The 19,442-nt window shown below is 40.6% G+C and overlaps 1 protein-coding gene across 1 annotated transcript in view; it reads left to right on the top strand.

The window, feature by feature from the left end:
* Positions 1 to 5,200: 5,200 nt before the first annotated feature.
* Positions 5,201 to 19,442, top strand: part of LOC311102654 (RNA helicase aquarius-like) — a gene marked incomplete at its 5' end in the record, with an annotated part of 127,971 nt that continues 113,729 nt past the window's right edge. Inside the window, 6 exon segments of the mRNA XM_084144015.1 lie at positions 5,201 to 5,206; positions 16,878 to 16,934; positions 17,025 to 17,065; positions 17,181 to 17,216; positions 17,326 to 17,446; positions 17,719 to 17,859. Coding sequence (XP_084000141.1) covers positions 5,201 to 5,206; positions 16,878 to 16,934; positions 17,025 to 17,065; positions 17,181 to 17,216; positions 17,326 to 17,446; positions 17,719 to 17,859 — 402 coding nt within the window.

The following is a 19,442-nucleotide window of genomic DNA, read 5'->3' as shown; positions in this document are numbered from 1 at the left end:
TTAAGGCTATAGCCCTATTCGCACGGGACTAGTATTACAAGAGAAAGTTGAAAGTTGGTGATGTATTTATTACCCCAGAATGTCCGTTGTTGTGTTGTGTTGGTTATTCCAGAGGACGATTAGGACGGGATAATTTTTTTCTAAACAGCCCCCTGTCATTCTTTTTTTTTTCTTTTATAAATTGACAGTTATGACTGAAGCCTATAGCCTATATAAATCCAGGCGATAACAGGCTACACTGATAACTCGAGCTTGGTTCGCAAGTTTTAAACCACACCAAACCATTTTTTGCTATAGTGTCGCCATATTATTTGAATTGAGGAAGTGTGATCATAATCATTCGGATATTTTAGCTATCCGCAGTAGAATACGTCCTAAATGCCCCCCAGCCTTCAGATGTGAGCTAAACAGCTAACTTGCACTTGATATGCGTTTTTAGGCTATGGATGAGAAAGTGAACTTGATCCAAAAGTTTAGCTCAATTGTATGCTGCTTTGCGATCTATTAACAGCAAGGGTTGCATTAAATAGGCGCAATATTTTTTTATGATGCATTTGGCGATGTTCAATTCATTCGCCACAAAACGTATGAACAAAAGCATTCACTGTGAACGTCGATACATGTAGACACTTCATATATAGGCTATGCGCAGCACTTTGTTCAATTTATCTAATCAGTTATTGTTTTCTTGCTCAAACCGCGAGCAACACCTGTCAAACTCAGACATTTCTCTCAAAACACAGGGATATCGATTCGCACGGGACGAGTATTATCAGAGGACTTTGGAGTTTGCCATAAAAAAACATTAAGTTATTCTGGTTAGTCAATGTCCAGAATTCAGTTTCCATTTAACCTATCTAAACAGAAGGCTACAGTTCCCTTGACATGCCATAGGCCTATTTGAAGTCCCGTCTTGTGACTGTCGAATTTGTATAGAGCCTCACAATCATCACACGTAACATAGCCGGCACTGCTATCATCCTCTTTTACCACTTCACCAAATCTTTATCAAACATTACTTTTCTGCCCCTCCCTACTCTTTATTTTCAACTCTACTTTCGCAGCTTTTGTCTTATTGAATTAAACTTCGACAATGTCACTTTTGCCTCCGTGGATTGAACTTTTTCTGCCCGTTCCCAAAAGCATTATTTGTCGATTGGCTGTGTAGGCTATTTGGCGCGCGTACAGTTAAACCGTAAAATGTAGGCATATGCAGTAATACCAGATAGCCTACAGTAATGAAAGAAGAACCTCAATGTAGCGTGGATAAATTGCTGAATAATTATACATTTCTGGATTTTTAAAGGTATTGTTTCTCTTTATTCAATCCGTACTTCTGCCAAACAATGTTTAATTACTCTAAACCCGTCCGCGGGTTGTGAGTCAACCTGCGCAACACTAGTAGGAACCATTATATTACACCCCTTGTTTCACTAGGAATCTAAACATAGCGAACCGGAAATGTGTAGCACATAATGCGTTTTCCTTGTGTACATGCGTAGCGGGAATCTCACAGATGTTTTGAAACACCAAGTTTAGTTTCTACAATTATTTCGCTTTGTTGATAGCCATTTACAAAATAATCAAGCAATTGATTGTTTTATTAGCTAATATTAGTTGCTACCATTGCCAGCAAGTTGGCTAACAACAGATACTAGCTAGCTAGTACTGTAGCTAACGTTAGTATTGGCTTATTATTTGCTAGCTAGCTGTACTGTGAAGTCAACTTCTTCAGTTGCAACTTAGCTAACTCGTCCAAATGTAGCTAACATGCTAATGTGTTAAAGGAGCAATGTCATTGGAATAGGTGCCATCTTATTGTTAACATACAGTTCCCATTTTTAAGCTAGCCAGCTAAAGACATACATGGAGAATCAAACACATGCGAAGAAAGCGTCTTTTATATATTTTTTTTATAATTATTAGATGACTCTGTGTCCCAAATCAATGCAGAATATGTCACACAGGTAACTATAAGCAAATTATATTTTGTAGTGCTTTATATGAGTGTCTAAATAACACTTGCGCTAAAATAACTGCAATCTCTGCTTATGTTGTGGACATCAAATTGGTAGTTGTAACGTTACTCTCCTAACATCCGTAACTGTCGGATAGCTGGGATGGGTTCTGACTCGAGGAGGTATAGCAACGACCTAAATTACTTTTTCATAGCAGGTTAGGATAATTAATGTGACCGACTGCCTCGATTCGGTCATATGTAGCAACATTTGAAAGTGTTTTTTACAGTAGAGATACAATTTTCTAGCTCTGCATATCATACACTGCAGTTGAGGAACAATGGGAAAGTAATTCTGATTTGAAAGTTGATAAACTTGAAACCCCACTTTTGAGAAAATTGCCTTTGGATGTTTTGGTACATCTATTGGAAAGCTCTTCTTTGTCTACACCCATTCAGCATCGTTCACACCCTCTTAAGCATTAGCCCCACCCATCCCTTTAAGGATTCACATGTGAGGCCATGTGCTAAACATAGTGAGTAGTTTAGTAAACAACCACATATTTCAAGGCTACAAGTGGTAAAGGTAGTAGCCTACAATAAGGAAAAACTTCAGGTAAAATACACTTTATCTAGGCCTTGGCCTATATCCTAATCTCACATTGGTGCAGGTCATGTGGTTCTTCACATTATCATCTCTGGTAAACACACACTATATCAAATCTAAGTTTATTTGTCACATGCACATGATACAGAAGGTTTAAACAGTACAGTGAAATGGTTACTTGCCTAATTGCAATATCAAAAACAAAGTGTCCAGATGAAAATATTTTATATATTTTTTTATAATTATTAGATGACGCTTACCCAACACACTAAATTGATGGGTCATGTGAAGGAAATGCTATAACCACCCCCCAGCCACATCTAGTTAAGTGGATGGGTCACTATTGTCTAGACATGTACACATTCATGAAATACAATAGATGGCCTTAATCAACACCAGACACACCTGGCTAACTTTAGTCTTTTGTTTAGACATGTAGCTAGCTAGCTAGCTCGCTACACAATGAACCGGCATAATCCCAACTCATACTACTACCAATACAAACATTGTCATAGCTGTAGTATGAATCTGCAGGTAGCTAAAGCTAACCAACTAGGTTCAATGTTAGCTAGCTAACATTAGGCTATAACTAGCAATGCAAATGGTTTTCCGATTCAAATAATATTACTACACAGATCATACACGTAACGTTAGCTAGCGAGCCAGCATTAACTTGCAATGAAAACGACTTTGTCAAAATTAGAAACTTATAATATCTGAAAATGTAGCTAGACTCTTACCAGTATACATGGATGAATGCTTCACGGCAGACTGGAACCATTTAACTCAGTTTTGTTTGTAGCTACATCTTGTTTGGCCAGCGTTGTGTCAAGTCACTCCGGTTCACACTGACAATGGCGTGTGCAGAAAGTAGCCCATCACTTTTTTGTTGAGGGTTATGCCATATTTTGTTCTATTAGGTTAGATATTGTTTTAAACGTAATCTCTGTGCGCATGTATGCATGTTCAACTATTCTACCATAATGTTGATGTTATGCTGGCACGGTTCAACTGTTGTTCAAACTACAATAGATTATAATTGTTTTAGTTTTTTCTTACAGACAATACTGTGTGATGCCTGGGCTTCTTCCTGCAGTGGTATTCTAGATACAGAAAAATTATCCCTTTGCCTGCGTGTGTCATTGTAGCATAACTGTATCCCGTGAACTGTATCCCTCTTGAGGGATTAGACATTATGCTGGATTTCAAGCAGATGACTCATGAGGAGCTGAATGGCAGTTTGATCATGACAACACTCCTCCCACAGCTTTACAAGCATTCCCTGAACTTTGTTTCTTTGGAATGGCAATTTCATCATGACCACCTCTCACATCATCTGCTGATCACCAGTTATGTTAGCTACAGATTGTTACACCAGATAATGTGATTTAACCAAAGGTTTTTGGTATCCATTACTGGGAGTTACAGAATAGGTACTGTTTGGTGTAACACTGTTACAGGTTTTGGTTTTTCCGTTTATGTTTTGAGGTTGGACTTTAGCACGTATAGCACTTTAGTACGTAGGGTGCACCGATTGGTGTGAACTCGTTAGTCAGTATGTGTTTCACCTGTGCTGGCCCAGGTGCTATTTAAGAGTGGCTGGCGCAGTGCTCCAGTTGTCTTGATAGATGCGGAGGGTTAACACATTCAGTTGGCTCTCCCTATTTTGATTTCCAGACAAACAATCCTTTATCTGATTTCCCTGGTTTTGTTTTGCTCCACCTTTTTGGTTTGCTTCCTGGCTTTAGGTTTGGGTTTTTCATTTTTTTGCCTCTTAGTGGGCACATTTTGTGGGAGCTCATGGTGGGTGTCTTTTAGGTCCCAGTTGTTGTTGCTATGCAACTTTCAGTGGACACCCCCATGCTTGTCTTTTAGAACCCCTCCTAAAACCCCTCCTGTTTCGTTTTGGTTGTTGTCAGTGACTCATCTTTTGTTTCCCATGAGTATGGTAGTTGCTCTAATCACCTACTCTGAAGCTCTGCTGTGTCCAGATATTTGAGTGTTCAGAAGACACTTTTGTGGTAGAGTTTCTGTCATTGATATCCACCTGAGGGGTTATAAGATTGGGGGAATAATTTTGAAAGTTGCATAAAAACACAGGCTAATAAAACAAAGCCATGGACTTTAAGTTGGCAGCATTTGTGGAAACCCCAACATGGGAGATTCTAGATAAATGTACAAAGGCGAATCTGCTCATTGCAAAGCATTATGTCATCAAGGTGGCATCTGGCGATCCAAAAGCAGAAGTCAAAGGAGGAAATCCTTCTGGAGAGGGGGGTTGATGAAAAGGTTCCTACGGGTAGTAGGATGAGTCCTGTAGACGTGCAACTGCGAGAGTTAGAACTAAAGGCAAAATGGGAACAACAGAAATTAGAGCTTGAGCACAAGGAATAGGAAAGAGAACATGAGGAGAGATTGGAGGAACAGAAATTAGAGCACAAGGAAAGGGAACAGGAACGTGAGCATGCCATTTGATTAAGAACAATAGATCTGGAAGCACTCCGAATCCATTCTGGCCATCCTGCACCCTCAACAGAGTTTGATCTTGGTCGGAACAGCCGACTTGTACCGCCTTTAAATGAAAAAGAGGTGGATGTATATTTTACTCTGTTTGAGCAGATTGCTACATCCCTAAAATGGCCGTGAGATATTTGGTCACTGCTTCTCCAAAGTGTTCTTGTGGGAAAAGCTCAAAAAGTGTACGCTGCTTTATCTCTTGACCAGAGTTTAGATTATGACACCTAAAGCTTCTATCCTTCGGGCTTACGAGTTGGTCCCAGAGGCATACAGACAACAGTTCCGTAAATTACAAAAGACAGAGTCACAAAGGCATGTTGAGTTCGCAACGGAACAAGCATTTATTTTTGATCAGTGGTGTGGTTCTCAAGAGGACCTTGAGGATTTAAAGACACTCATACTTCTCGAGCAGTTTAAGAATTGCCTTCACGAAAGGGTTGCTACCTGCATTTATGAGCACAAGAATCTCACTCTTGAGAAAGATGCAGTTCTTGCAGATGCGTTTGTTGACACATAAAACTTCCTTCACAAAGCACCCAGTAGTTATCCCTGCGAAAAAGCAATCCAGAGAAGTCACCTCCTACTACAAGGTTTCCGTCCATTTCTACAGTGCCCAAAGATAAAGATTGGCTTGGTTTTTCGAATCCGCCAGTTTGTCATTACTGCCGTGAGAAAGGACACATTGTCTCTCTCCTAAGTTGAAACAGAAAAATGAGAGAGAGAAAAGGCAGTTTCTTCACGTGGGAGCACTCCAGCTCATTAAGTTTGTGGTTGGGATTGGTGTATCTCCCAAACAAGATTTTGGGCAGATGTGTTTGAACACTTTGTTTCAGACGGGTTCGTGTCTCTGCAGAGTGGCGATGCTGTTAAGCAGCCGGTGAAGATACTGCGAGACACTGGGGCAGCCCTTCATTTTGGAGGGTGTTTTTCCTTTGTCTGACACTTCAGCAACTGGTTACAGTGTGTTAGTACAAGGCGTAACAAGCACAGAGAATCTTCGACCAACCTTAGCGATGCAGTCTTCGTCCTCGATTAGAGGAAACAGGAGTCTCATAAATTACTTTTACCATATAACATTCTTGTTGAGTACTCAGTTTTCTTGAGTTAGCATTAAATAGTGTACACTCCCTTGTATTTTAGAATTTGACAAACATTCTTTGGATATCTAAATGTCTAGCAGCTGTTTGAAACTACAGAACCCTGTACAAATTATATAAATATCTTCTGCGAATCCATAAGGGCAGACACATTTCAAAATTGCTAGAAAATATCCATATTTATTTCTAGTGGTTCTACATCAGGGCTCTTCAACCCAGTTTGTGGAGCACTACTGTCCTGTAGGTTTTCACTCCAACCTTAATCTAGAACACATTATTTTAATAATTAGCATGTTGATAAACTGAACCAGGTTAGTTACAACTGGGGTTGGAGTGAACCTACAGGAGGGTAGCTCTCCAGGAACAGGGTTGGGGAGACCTCTTCTACAGTGCATTCGGAAAGTATTCAGACCCCTTGACTTTTTCCACATTTTGTTACGTTACAGCCTTATTCTAAAATTGATTAAATTAATTATTTTCCTAAAATCTACCCACAATACCCCATAATGACAAAGCGAAAACCGTTTTTTAGAAATTTATTTAGATAAGTATTCAGACCCTTTGCTATGAGACTTGAAATTGAGCTCAGGTGGATCCTGTTTCCATTGATCATCCTTGAAATGTTTCTACAACTTAATTGGAGTCCACCTATGGTAAATTCAATTGATTGAAAATGATTTGGAAAGGCACACACCTGTCTATATAAGGTCCCACAGTTAACAGTGCATGTCAGAGCAAAAACCAAGCCATGAGGTCCTCTGTGGAGATCGGAGAACCTTCCAGAAGGACAACCATCTCTGCAGCACTCCACCAATCAGGCCTTTATGGTAGTGGCCAGATGGAAGCCACTCCTCAGTAAAAGGCACATGACAGCCCGCTTGGAGTTTGCCAAAAGGAACCTAAAGGACTCAGACCATGACAAACAAGATTCTCTGGTCTGATGAAACAAAGATTGAACTCTTTGGCCTGAATGCCAAGCGTCACGCCTGGAGGAAACCTAGCACCATCCCTACGGTGAAGCTTGGTGTTGGCAGCATCATGCTGTGGGGATGTTTTTCAGCGGCAGGGACTGGGAGACTAGTCAGGTTCGAGGGAAAGATGAACGGAGAAAAGTACAGAGAGATCCTTGATGAAAACCTGTTCCAGAGCGGGGTGAAGATTCACCTTCCAACAGGACAACGACCCTAAGCATACAGCCAAGACAACGCAGGAGTGGCTTTGGGACATGTCTCAATGTCCTTGTGTGGCCCAGCCAGAGCCTGGACTTGAACCCGATCGAACATCTCTGGAGAGACCTGAAAATAGCTGTGCAGCGACGCTCCCCATCCAACCTGACAGAGCTTGAGAGGATCTGCAGAGAAGAATGGGAGAAACTCTTCAAATACAGGTGTGCCAAGCTTGTAGCATCATACACAAGAAGACTTGAGACTGTAATTAGTGGAATGCATTGTACATGGTCTTATGCTGAGCCACACTGGCTGCGTTTACACAGGCAGCCTTATTCTGATATTCTTTCAACACTAATTGGTCTTAATTGCATTAGATCATTTTCAGAACTGATCTGATTGGTCGAAAGACCAATTAGTGAAACAAAGATCAGAATTGGGCTGCCTGTGTAAACGCAGCCATAGTCATTTATCCAGCTTCGGTAAGCTGGCAATTGTGTTCGGCATGGTGGGCTGGGGAAGTGGACTCTTTGTGCCTATAGCGATGGGCTGGTCCTGTCTGCGGTGAACGGCCAGCTGGATGAGACTCTGCCCGAAAGTGGTGTAGGGCTTCTTAACCACCAATTGTTTGGTCCTCTTGCAGAAGATTTGCTGGTGCTGCACGTCTCCTGGAAAGACATGGTTGTGATATGAGCATTTTACACTTTTTGTGGAAGGGATGTAGGACAACATGCCTTTGTTGTTAAAGGTATCAATTGAATGGGACATGCTAGCGTATTGTTTAGGGACAATGAGGGAGCTGCTTTTGAGAGGAATGATCAGCCAACAAATTGAATGGGCTGGGGGGGCTAAAGAAGGTGTGAAAAGTCTTAGGAAGGCAGTTTTTTTTTTGGGGGGGGGGGGGGGGGGTAGATCAGCTTAATATTGCAGATAGATTGTAACTTCTATCAATGTAATTGTCTGCATCACTTCCAATCCCCCACGTTTTTTATATATATACTCCCCTTTATTACTTTTCAACCCCGCCATCCTTTCCCTACTTGGGGTAAATTAGTGAACAACAATGCTCAGGCCTCTACTTCCAGCCTATACTTACTATCTACACCTTATGGACACATTCAATTTTACAATAATTATATTTTATTTGTTTTTGCTCCTGAACTTCTTCTACTCTCAACCTCTCCGATCATTTTCACGATGTCCATCCGGTTTACTTCTATATGCCATATCTTTCTAACTGCTCTTTCCCAAAAGCTCCCAACATACAACCTATATACTTATTATGGACACAGTATGCTTACATTATTAGTTATCTTGTTATTATTTGTTGTTATTTGTTATTAGTCCCATCCTTCAACTCCATTCAATACCTCCCATCTATCTCTTAACACCATCCATATAGGATTTCTATTTGCCATATACAGTGGGGAAAAAACTTATTTAGTCAGCCACCAATTGTGCAAGTTCTCCCACTTAAAAAGATGAGAGAGGCCTGTAATTTTCATCATAGGTACACGTCAACTATGACAGACAAAATGAGATTTTTTTTCTCCAGAAAATCACATTGTAGGATTTTTAATGAATTTATTTGCAAATTATGGTGGAAAATAAGTATTTGGTCAATAACAAAAGTTTCTCAATACTTTGTTATATACCCTTTGTTGGCAATGACACAGGTCAAATGTTTTCTGTAAGTCTTCACAAGGTTTTCACACACTGTTGCTGGTATTTTGGCCCATTCCTCCATGCAGATCTCCTCTAGAGCAGTGATGTTTTGGGGCTGTCGCTGGGCAACACAGACTTTCAACTCCCTCCAAAGATTTTCTATGGGGTTGAGATCTGGAGACTGGCTAGGCCACTCCAGGACCTTAATGCTTCTTACGAAGCCACTCCTTCATTGCCCGGGCGGTGTGTTTGGGTTCATTGTCATGCTGAAAGACCCAGCCACGTTTCATCTTCAATGCCCTTGCTGATGGAAGGAGGTTTTCACTCAAAATCTCACGATACATGGCCCCATTCACTCTTTCCTCTACACGGATCAGTCGTCCTGGTCCCTTTGCAGAAAAACAGCCCCAAAGCATGATGTTTCCACCCCCATGCTTCACAGTATGTATGGCGTTCTTTGGATGCAACTCAGCATTCTTTGTCCTCCAAACATGACGAGTTGAGTTTTTACCAAAAAGTTATATCTTGGTTTCATCTGACCATATGACATTCTCCCAATCCTCTTCTGGATCATCCAAATGCACTCTAGCAAACTTCAGACGGGCCTGGACATGTACTGGCTTAAGCAGGGGGACACGTCTGGCACTGCAGGATTTGAGTCCCTGGCGGCGTAGTGTGTTACTGATGGTAGGCTTTGTTACTTTGGTCCCAGCTCTCTGCAGGTCATTCACTAGGTCCCCCCGTGTGGTTCTGGGATTTTTGCTCACCGTTCTTGTGATCATTTTGACCCCACGGGGTGAGATCTTGCGTGGAGCCCCAGATCGAGGGAGATTATCAGTGGTCTTGTATGTCTTCCATTTCCTAATAATTGCTCCCACAGTTGATTTCTTCAAACCAAGCTGCTTACCTATTGCAGATTCAGTCTTCCCAGCCTGGTGCAGGTCTACAATTTTGTTTCCTGGTGTCCTTTGACAGCTCTTTGGTCTTGGCCATAGTGGAGTTTGGAGTGTGACTGTTTGAGGTTGTGGACAGGTGTCTTTTATACTGATAACAAGTTCAAACAGGTGCCATTAATACAGGTAACGAGTGGAGGACAGAGGAGCCTCTTAAAGAATAAGTTACAGGTCTGTGAGAGCCAGAAATCTTGCTTGTTTGTAGGTGACCAAATACTTATTTTCCACCATAATTTGCAAATAAATTCATAAAAAATCCTACAATGTGATTTTATGGATTCTCAATTTGTCTGTCATAGTTGACGTGTACCTATGATGAGAATTACAGGCCTCTCTCATCTTTTTAAGTGGGAGAACTTGCACAATTGGTGGCTGACTAAATACTTTTTTTCCTGACTGTATATTTCAACCGTACTGTGATGTTTTACAAAAGTTCTGAACCTTTCTATTCTCATTGCTTCTACAGATTGTGAATTAAAAATAAACATTTTTGCTAAAAGTATTATTATATTATTGATCGATTGACTAGGACTTTTCAGATCACCCAGTAATGCTATCTGCAAGGTTAGCTCCAGGTAAATATTGCAATCCTTTAGCCATTCCTGGACCTGTGTCCAAAAACAAGCTACAAATGGACAGAACCAAAACAAATGATCTAATGATTCTCTCTTCACAGCAAAATCTGCAGAGCTGGGAAGATTGTATCCCCCATATATATAACATTCTATTGGTAGCAAGCATTTTATATAATAATTTAAATTGAAAGGTTCTAATTTTGAATCCGGTGTCGTTTTGCGTGTCAGTTCATAAACACTATGCCATGGGATCGGTACGTCAAAAATCTCTTCCCAACTATTTTGCAATCTATATGGGACGGCTGTCAATCCTTTGGTCCTTAAGTGAAACTGATATAATGTTTTATTTATCACAGTTTTCCTTAACCAATTATGTTCTTTAATGCAAGGCCGACAGACAAGTTCCTTACTTTCTCCACCTTCCACTTTCCTCTTCCACTTTTGCGGTAAGGCTGCAATTATTTGGTTGTAATTTTGGGTAGAGCAGACATTTCCATATGTTTTTGCTAGCTGCATGTGCGACATAACTCCACCAGTCCTACCGATGATATCATTTACGAAGATTATACCTTTTTTAAACATTGTCAAAAAAGTAAGTTTTTTTGTCAATTAGTATATTTGAATTTAACCACAATATTTGTTGCACTATTTGTTCTGTCGTTTCTGGAGGATTAAATTGAAATTGCAACCAACATTCTATGGCTTGTTTTAGAAATAGTGATATTTGGGAGATGATTTCTTTTTCAAATAACTGAAAATGAGTTGTTGTAATCTGAATAAAGGGAAAAAGGCCATTCTTGAACATTGGGTGAGACAATCTTACTAATTTGCTTGAGAACCAGTTCGGATTTAAGTATAACTTTTGTATGACTGAAGCTTTTAGTGATAGGTCTAATGCTTTAATATTGAATAATTTCTGTCCTCCGAATTCATATTCATTATATAAATAGGGCCTTTTAATTTTGTCTGGCTTGCCGTTCCAAATAAAATTGAATATGTTTTTCTCATATAATTTAAAAAACTGTTCGCTAGGCGTAGGCAAGACCATAAGCAAATAGGTAGACTGGGATAATACTAAAGAGTTAATCAGGGTGATTTTTCCACAAATTGACAGGTATTTACCTTTCCATGGTAGTAAGATCTTATCTATTTTTGCTAACTTTCTATTAAAATGTATTGAAGTGAGATCATTTATTTCCTTTAGGATATGTATTCCGAGTATATCCACATCAGACCATTTTATTGGTAAACTACATGGTAATGTAAAAATTGTATTTTTTAGTGATCCAATACGTAATATAGTACATTTGTCATCATTTGGTTGTAATCCAGAGGGGTTAGAAAATGTATCTAGATCCTCTATGAGGCTGTGGAGGGATTCTAGTTGTGGATTTAAAAGAAAACATGAATCATCAGCGTACAATGACACCTTTGTTTTTAAGCCCTGGATTAATAATCCTCTGATATTATTATTGGATCTGATTTTAATAGCTAACATCTCAATGGCCGATAGTGGACAACCTTGTTTCACTCCTCTTGACAGTTTAAAACTTTCTGAGAAATAGCCATTATTTACTATTTTACACCTAGGGTTACTATACATGATTTTGACCCATTTTATAAGAGATTCTCCAAAATTGAAATGCTCCAGGCATTTATATATAAACCCCAGTCGTACTTTATCAAATGCCTTTTCGAAGTCTGCTATGAATAGCAGGCCTGGTTTCCCATATTTTCCATAGTGTTCTATTGTTTCCAATACTTGCCTTATATTATCTCCAATGTATCTTCCATGTAAAAAAACCTGTCTGATTAGAATTAATAATATCCGACAATACCTTTTTTAATTCTATGCGCTATACATTTTGCTAGAATTTTTGCATCACAACACTGAAGTGTAAGGGGCCTCCAATTTTTTTTATGGACTGAATCTTTATATTTTCCACTTGTATCCTGTTTCAGTAATAATGAGATCAGACCTTCTTCTTGAGTGTCTGATAATCTACCATTTACATAGGAGTGGTTAAAACATGCTAATAACGGTCCTCTTAGTATATCAAAAAAGGTTTGGTATACCTCGACTGGTATGCCATCCAACCCTGGAGTTTTCCCGGACTTAGTCTTTAATTGCATCCAGAAGTTCCTCCTCTGTAATTTCACCTTCACATGAGTCTTTCTGTATGGCTGTTAATTTGACATTATCAATAGAAAAAAATCTCTACCATTAGCTTCAGTTAGAGGAGATGGAGGCGACTGAAACGAAAACATATGCTTAAAGTACTTTGTTTCCTCCTTCAAAATATAATTTGGTGAATCATGGGTGACTCCGTCAATTGTAACCAGTTTCATTAAGTTCTTTTTGGTAGCATTCCTATGTTGAAGATTAAAAAAAAAAATTGTGCATTTTTCCCCATATTCCATCCAGTTTGGAATACCAATATATTACACTTGATCTTTCTTGAATAAGTTTCTCCATTTCTTTTTGTTTTTCCTCTAATTTATTCTGAGCCTCTGTTACAATTTTTATTGCCATCTATCTGTTCTGTTAGACTTTCTATTTCCTTTGTTAGTATAAACTCTTGACCTAAGTTGCTTTTGTTTTCGAGATGAGTACTGAATTGCATGGCCTCTAAAGGCACATTTAAAGGTGTCCCATACAATAAGGGGATTTGCTGTACCTATGTTATGTTGGAAAATGTCAGTTATAAATTCCTTTGTTCTAATTATAAATAAATTATCATCCAATAGGCTTTGATTACATTTCCAATATCCTCGCCCACGTGGAAATTCAGTAAGAGTAATGTATATGGCAATTATATGATGGTCCGACCGCATTCTGTCCCCTATCAACACTTTTTAAACTTTTGGTGCCAACGAGAATGAGATAAGAAAGAAGTCAAGACGACTAGCTTGATTGAGTCTCCGCCATGTATATCTCACTAGATCAGTATATTTAAGCCTCCATATACAGTGGGGAGAACAAGTATTTGATACACTGCCGATTTTGCAGGTTTTCCTACTTACAAAGCATGTATAGGTCTGTAATTTTTATCATAGGTACACTTCAACTGTGAGAGACGGAATCTAAAACAAAAATCCAGAAAATCACATTGTATGATTTTTAAGTAATTAATTTGCATTTTATTGCATGACATAAGTATTTGATCACCTACCAACCAGTAAGAATTCCGGCTCTCACAGACCTGTTTGTTTTTCTTTAAGAAGCCCTCCTGTTCTCCACTCATTACCTGTATTAACTGCACCTGTTTGAACTCGTTACCTGTATAAAAGACACCTGTCCACACACTCAATCAAACAGACTCCAACCTCTCCACAATGGCCAAGACCAGAGAGCTGTGTAACGACATCAGGGATAAAATTGTAGACCTGCACAAGGCTGGGATGGGCTACAGGACAATAGGCAAGCAGCTTGGTGAAAAGGCAACAACTGTTGGCGCAATTTTTAGAAAATGGAAGAAGTTCAAGATGACGGTCAATCACCCTCGGTCTGGGGCTCCATGCAAGATCTCACCTCGTGGGGCATCAATGATCATGAGGAAGGTGAGGGATCAGCCCAGAACTATACGGCAGGACCTGGTCAATGACCTGAAGAGAGCTGGGACCACAGTCTCAAAGAAAACCATTAGTAACACACTACGCCGTTATGGATTAAAATACTGCAGCGCACGCAAGGTCCCCCTGCTCAAGCCAGCGCATGTCCAGGCCCGTCTGAAGTTTGCCAATGACCATCTGGATGATCCAGAGGAGGAATGGGAGGAGGTCATGTGGTCTGATGAGACAAAAATAGAGCTTTTTGGTCTAAACTCCACTCGCCGTGTTTGAAGGAAGAAGAAGGATGAGTACAACCCCAAGAACACCATCCCAACCATGAAGCATGGAGGTGGAAACATCATTCTTTGGGGATGCTTTTCTGCAAAGGGGACAGGACGACTGCACCGTATTGAGGGGAGGATGGATGGGGCCATGTATCGCGAGATCTTGGCCAACAACCTCCTTCCCTCAGTAAGAGCATTGAAGGTGGGTCGTGGCTGGGTCTTCCAGCATGACAACGACCCGAAACACACAGCCAGGGCAACTAAGGAGTGGCTCCGTAAGAAGCATCTCAAGGTCCTGGAGTGGCCTAGCTAGTCTCCAGACCTGAACCCAATAGAAAATCTTTGGAGGGAGCTGAAAGTCCGTATTGCCCAGCGACAGCCCCGAAACCTGAAGGATCTGGAGAAGGTCTGTATGGAGGAGTGGGCCAAAATCCCTGCTGCAGTGTGTGCAAACCTGGTCAAGACCTACAGGAAACGTATGATCTCTGTAATTGCAAACAAAGGTTTCTGTACCAAATATTAAGTTCTGCTTTTCTGATGTATCAAATTTTGTAATGTTTGTAATTAGCACGGAACACCACACGGGCATTATGACAAACATTAGTGGGAAAAAGAATACTGCGTGTTGATCGTTCGAAGTAAACAATGGCATTATTCAAATGTGTGGCCACGCCCCCTCTACCTAGCGGGCTGTATCAGCATTCGCTATGAATGCCGGATTTTGTGTTTCACTATGAGCAGACAAATACACAGGGCATCGAAACTTCCCGATTCTACCAGTGAAATGAAAATGTGCTAGTTCTACCTTGTGGTTTGGATAATTGTGATGTTTATGATAAAAACGTAATGTTGTTAATATAGTAATGACTATATGCCGTGGCAGAGTCAGGGTGAAATTCCCCTTTAAAATAAGGGCTGTGTTTCGTGTAGGCGTACACTGACGTGACGTTTTGACAACCATGTAAATCTCTCTCGGACTTATCAATATATTTGGCTCTATTTACTCTGATTTGAAAATGCTAATTAGCATCAAAGTAGACCATGCAAGGCTACAAATCCTTGCAAGCTCCTGCACGTCATCTCTAGCTGACACCTTTGCTAACAAGTATTGTATCAATTTAAAACTTGCACAAGACAGTTCACAGAATTGTCCATAAAAAAAATGTAGCCTATTTATTCATTAGTACATTTAGCTAACATTCGATAGTTCATGCAGAGATTCTTACCTTTGCCTCGATTCGGCAGTCTCGTCCAAATCATCATGGCGTTTGTAGTTCTTTATGATAGCCACAGTAGCAGCTAATTAGCATTTCATTTTGGGTGGTAAATACATGCCGAATATATTGATTAGTCACCTAGGCCTAGAGAGATTTACACGGTTATCAAAACGTCACGCCAGGGTAAGCTTACACGAAACACAGACCTTACGTGTTTCAAAAATCCCCTATGGGAAAAATGAATGGTGAAAAAAATATTGGAACCATTTCCTTGTTTAACCGCTATGTTTTATGGGTATTATGACTCATACTGTGATACTCTATTCTACAGGTGTGTGTTTTTTACATCACTGATTATTTGAACGAATCACGATTTGGCAGGTGTACGTACACCTGTGGCGCGTTCAGTTTACTTCAACGTTTGCGAGGTTGCGTGACGGTTTGTGCTGAACAACACGTTTTTGGTGCACACTGTTCTTCAACAGCCTTTGAGGTACGCTAGCCAGCAGATCCGTCCCGCTTGCTTACAGCTGCGCTGGGGTCGGACAGGCTACCTGTGTAGAATAAGACACAGCAGATCCGGCGTGAGATATCTTCCCGGTGAAACATTTGGGATAATGGGACAATAACGCATTTCTCAATTCTGGATTGAGATACGTTTTCTGAGCCATTTCTCGCGCCAGCTATGTGGTGTCTTAATCTACACCGGAAGACTGTCCGTCCCTAGTGCAGCTGTAAGCAAGCGGGTTGCATCTGCTGGCTAGAGGTACATTTGGTGGGTGTGGCGAGGTGTGGCTTGATAAATATGGGTGTGACCATCTGAACTTGTGCAGCACACCAGGTCATCGACCTCTGGGCCACCATAATCACAAAGTTTTTCAACTGGTTGTTCAGTACAGTTCTTTTTCACTGTTGGAGCTAGAAACATAAGCATTTTGCTGCACCTGCGATAGCCTCTGCAAATCTGTGTACAATGAGCTTTGATTTTATTTGAGTTCCGTTTCCGTTTAATTCAACGTTGCACACCGTTCTGTTGTACTGAATGGAACCCTGGCTGGAGTCTTTTGAATTTCGGGAGGGGTTAATTTCCCCTATAGACTTGGCCAAGACGATTTCAGGGGAGGTGGTGTGGACAAAGCGAATCCCTCCTGGTTCCTCCACTCACTCTGGGCCAAACATCTCACCATCACCCCCAGAACCAAATCCAGTGCGCTCACACAAAATGTGCTTATGGGATGCCAAGATTATAGTTATTGTTATAATAACCTCTCTCCTTTCTTCTCTAAGTTGGCTAACAGATACTGGGCTCCCCATGCCAAGAATAAACTACCATTCGACCCAAAGGTAAGCCTCCTACTTACATATATTAATTATTTATGAATATAGTGGAGACGGTCTGCTTGCTCTAACAAACTGTATTTGTCACCCACTCAGGTCTTGGCGGATGTCTATGAGAAAGAGATTCTCAAGTCCAAGTGAGTGAACTCAAAACTCTTGAATAGCATCAGTATTTTGTCATGTTAAATCTTCTTACCACAAGTCAAATAAATGGTTTAACCAAATCCTCCACGTCTGCTAATTTATCTTCAGGTTCGCCATTAGGAAGATCATGTTACTGGAGTTCAGGTGGGTTTTTGACCCTTTTAATATGGCCTCAATACATTATCAATTATAATAATTTATCATCAGTCATTTGCTGATTTTAACATGCCGCCATTTGTGTCCTGCCTCTCAGCCAGTACCTCGAGAACTACCTATGGGTGAACTACAATCCCGAAGTCTCCAGTAATGCCTACCTCATGTCTATCTGCTGCATCGTCAATGAAAAGTTCAGAGAGAATGTCCCTGCCTGGGAGGTAAGAATGGATGCCCTGGCCTGTCAAACAGAAATGTTGATCCTTGGTTGTTAATTTTTGGTTCACATAGCAAATTATTAGCTGTGTTAACAATCAGTGAGTGTGTTGTTAAACATTCTATGTTCTTGTGAGTATGGCTGTTGCGTGTTGGCTGTACATGGACAGCACCAGCGATACTTAGGGCAAATGTCTCCAGCGAGCATTGATCAATGTCCTCTATATCAATGTCCTCTAATGTTGTTTTTAACCCTTGGTTTATTATGTGTATCCAGGTGTTTAAGAAGAAGCCCAGCCACTTCCCCTACTTCTTTAAGTGTGTGATGGAGGCCGTGCTGGCTGGAGAGGAGGCTGGCCTGACTCTGAAGGAACAGACTGTACTGCTGGTCTTCCTCGACCACTGCTTCAACAGCCTGGTATGTCACACACCAACCAATTAATACCTCTCTGGAAATGGGGAATTTGTTATTGGCTGAATCAACCAGATAATATATAAGCATCTTGGGTATAGGAGATTGTTTTATAGCAGGAAGTATGTTAATAAAAACCATAGAATTAAGTCCCTTCCCTCTGCCCTTGTTCACTCCCCTTGCTGGACTGGATGGAACTGTACAGGTCAAAGCGATATAGCTGAAGTATAGATAGAGCTACTACTCATGCCTACCCAGTAGTCTCAGATAGGGCTGTTACGGTGACCGTATTACCGCCACACCGGCGGTCACGATTCATGACCGCAGTCAAATTCCACGTGACCGTTTAGTCACAGTAATTGGGCTTCTCCAATCTCTGATGCTGCTGATGGTCTTTAGTAGCCTACCAAACTTGCTAACTGCCTGGTACTCAGCACTCTATTGTCCCTCTAATCACTCTGACATCAATGCAAATGTGATCGAAAATCTAATCAAACATTTCATGAGAGCCCATGAGCTCATGTTGCAGCATCGTTTCTATAGGCTATGCAATTGCGTGAGAAAACAGAGTTTTAATGGCCTCTATTAAAAACAGGAGGAACCCGTCAGCTTTCTATAGGTTAGGTGTACTATATTTATTTCTTTACTTTCCTAATATTAAGCACATTTATTCGCTTTACAACAGGAGTATAGCCTACCAGGCTAGCACGAAAATGAACCACTGAACATCATCCTCCATTTGCTATTTAAGTGCATAGGTGACATATTTCTTTCCCCTGCCCCTGTTCTGAGACAGGTGCATGATAATGGTCCATTCTAAATGAAAAATAATTTCACACATACAGTTGAAGTCGGAAGTTTACATACACTGTAGCCAAATACATTTAAACTCTGTTTTTCACAATTACTGACATTTAATCCTAGTACAAATTCCCTGTCTTAGGTCAGTTAGGATCACCACTTTATTTTAAGAATGTGAAATGTCAGAATAATAGTAGAGAGAATTATTTATTTCAGCTTTTATTTATTTCATCACATTCCCAGTGGGTCAGAAGTTTACATACACTCAATTAGTATTTGGTAGCATTGCCTTTAAATTGTTTAACTTGGGTCAAAAGTTTCAGGTAGCCTTCCACAAGCTTCCCACAATAAATTGGGTGAATTTTGGCCCATTCCTCCTGACAGAGCTGGTGTAATGGAGTCAGGTTTGTAGGCCTCCTTGCTCGCACACGCCTTTTCAGTTCTGCCCACACATTTTCTATAGGATTGAGGTCAGGGCTTTGTGATGGCCACTCCAATACCTTGACTTTGTTGTCCTTAAGCCATTTTGCCACAACTTTGGAAGTATGGTTGGGATCATTGTCCATTTGGAAGACCCATTTGCGACCAAGCTTTAACTTCCTGACTGATGTCTTGAGATGTTGCTTCAATATATCCACATAATTTTCCTTCCTCATGATCCCATCTATTTTGTGAAGTGCACCAGTCCCTCCTACAGCAAAGCACCCCCACAGCATGATGCTGCCACCCCCATGCTTCACGGTTGGGATGGTGTTCTTCGGCTTGCAAGCCTCCCCCCTATTTCCTCC

The sequence above is a fragment of the Coregonus lavaretus genome (assembly GCF_964263955.1).
Source record: "Coregonus lavaretus genome assembly, chromosome: 27".
Lineage (NCBI taxonomy): Eukaryota > Metazoa > Chordata > Actinopteri > Salmoniformes > Salmonidae > Coregonus > Coregonus lavaretus.
This window is presented reverse-complemented; position numbering and strand designations above follow the sequence as displayed.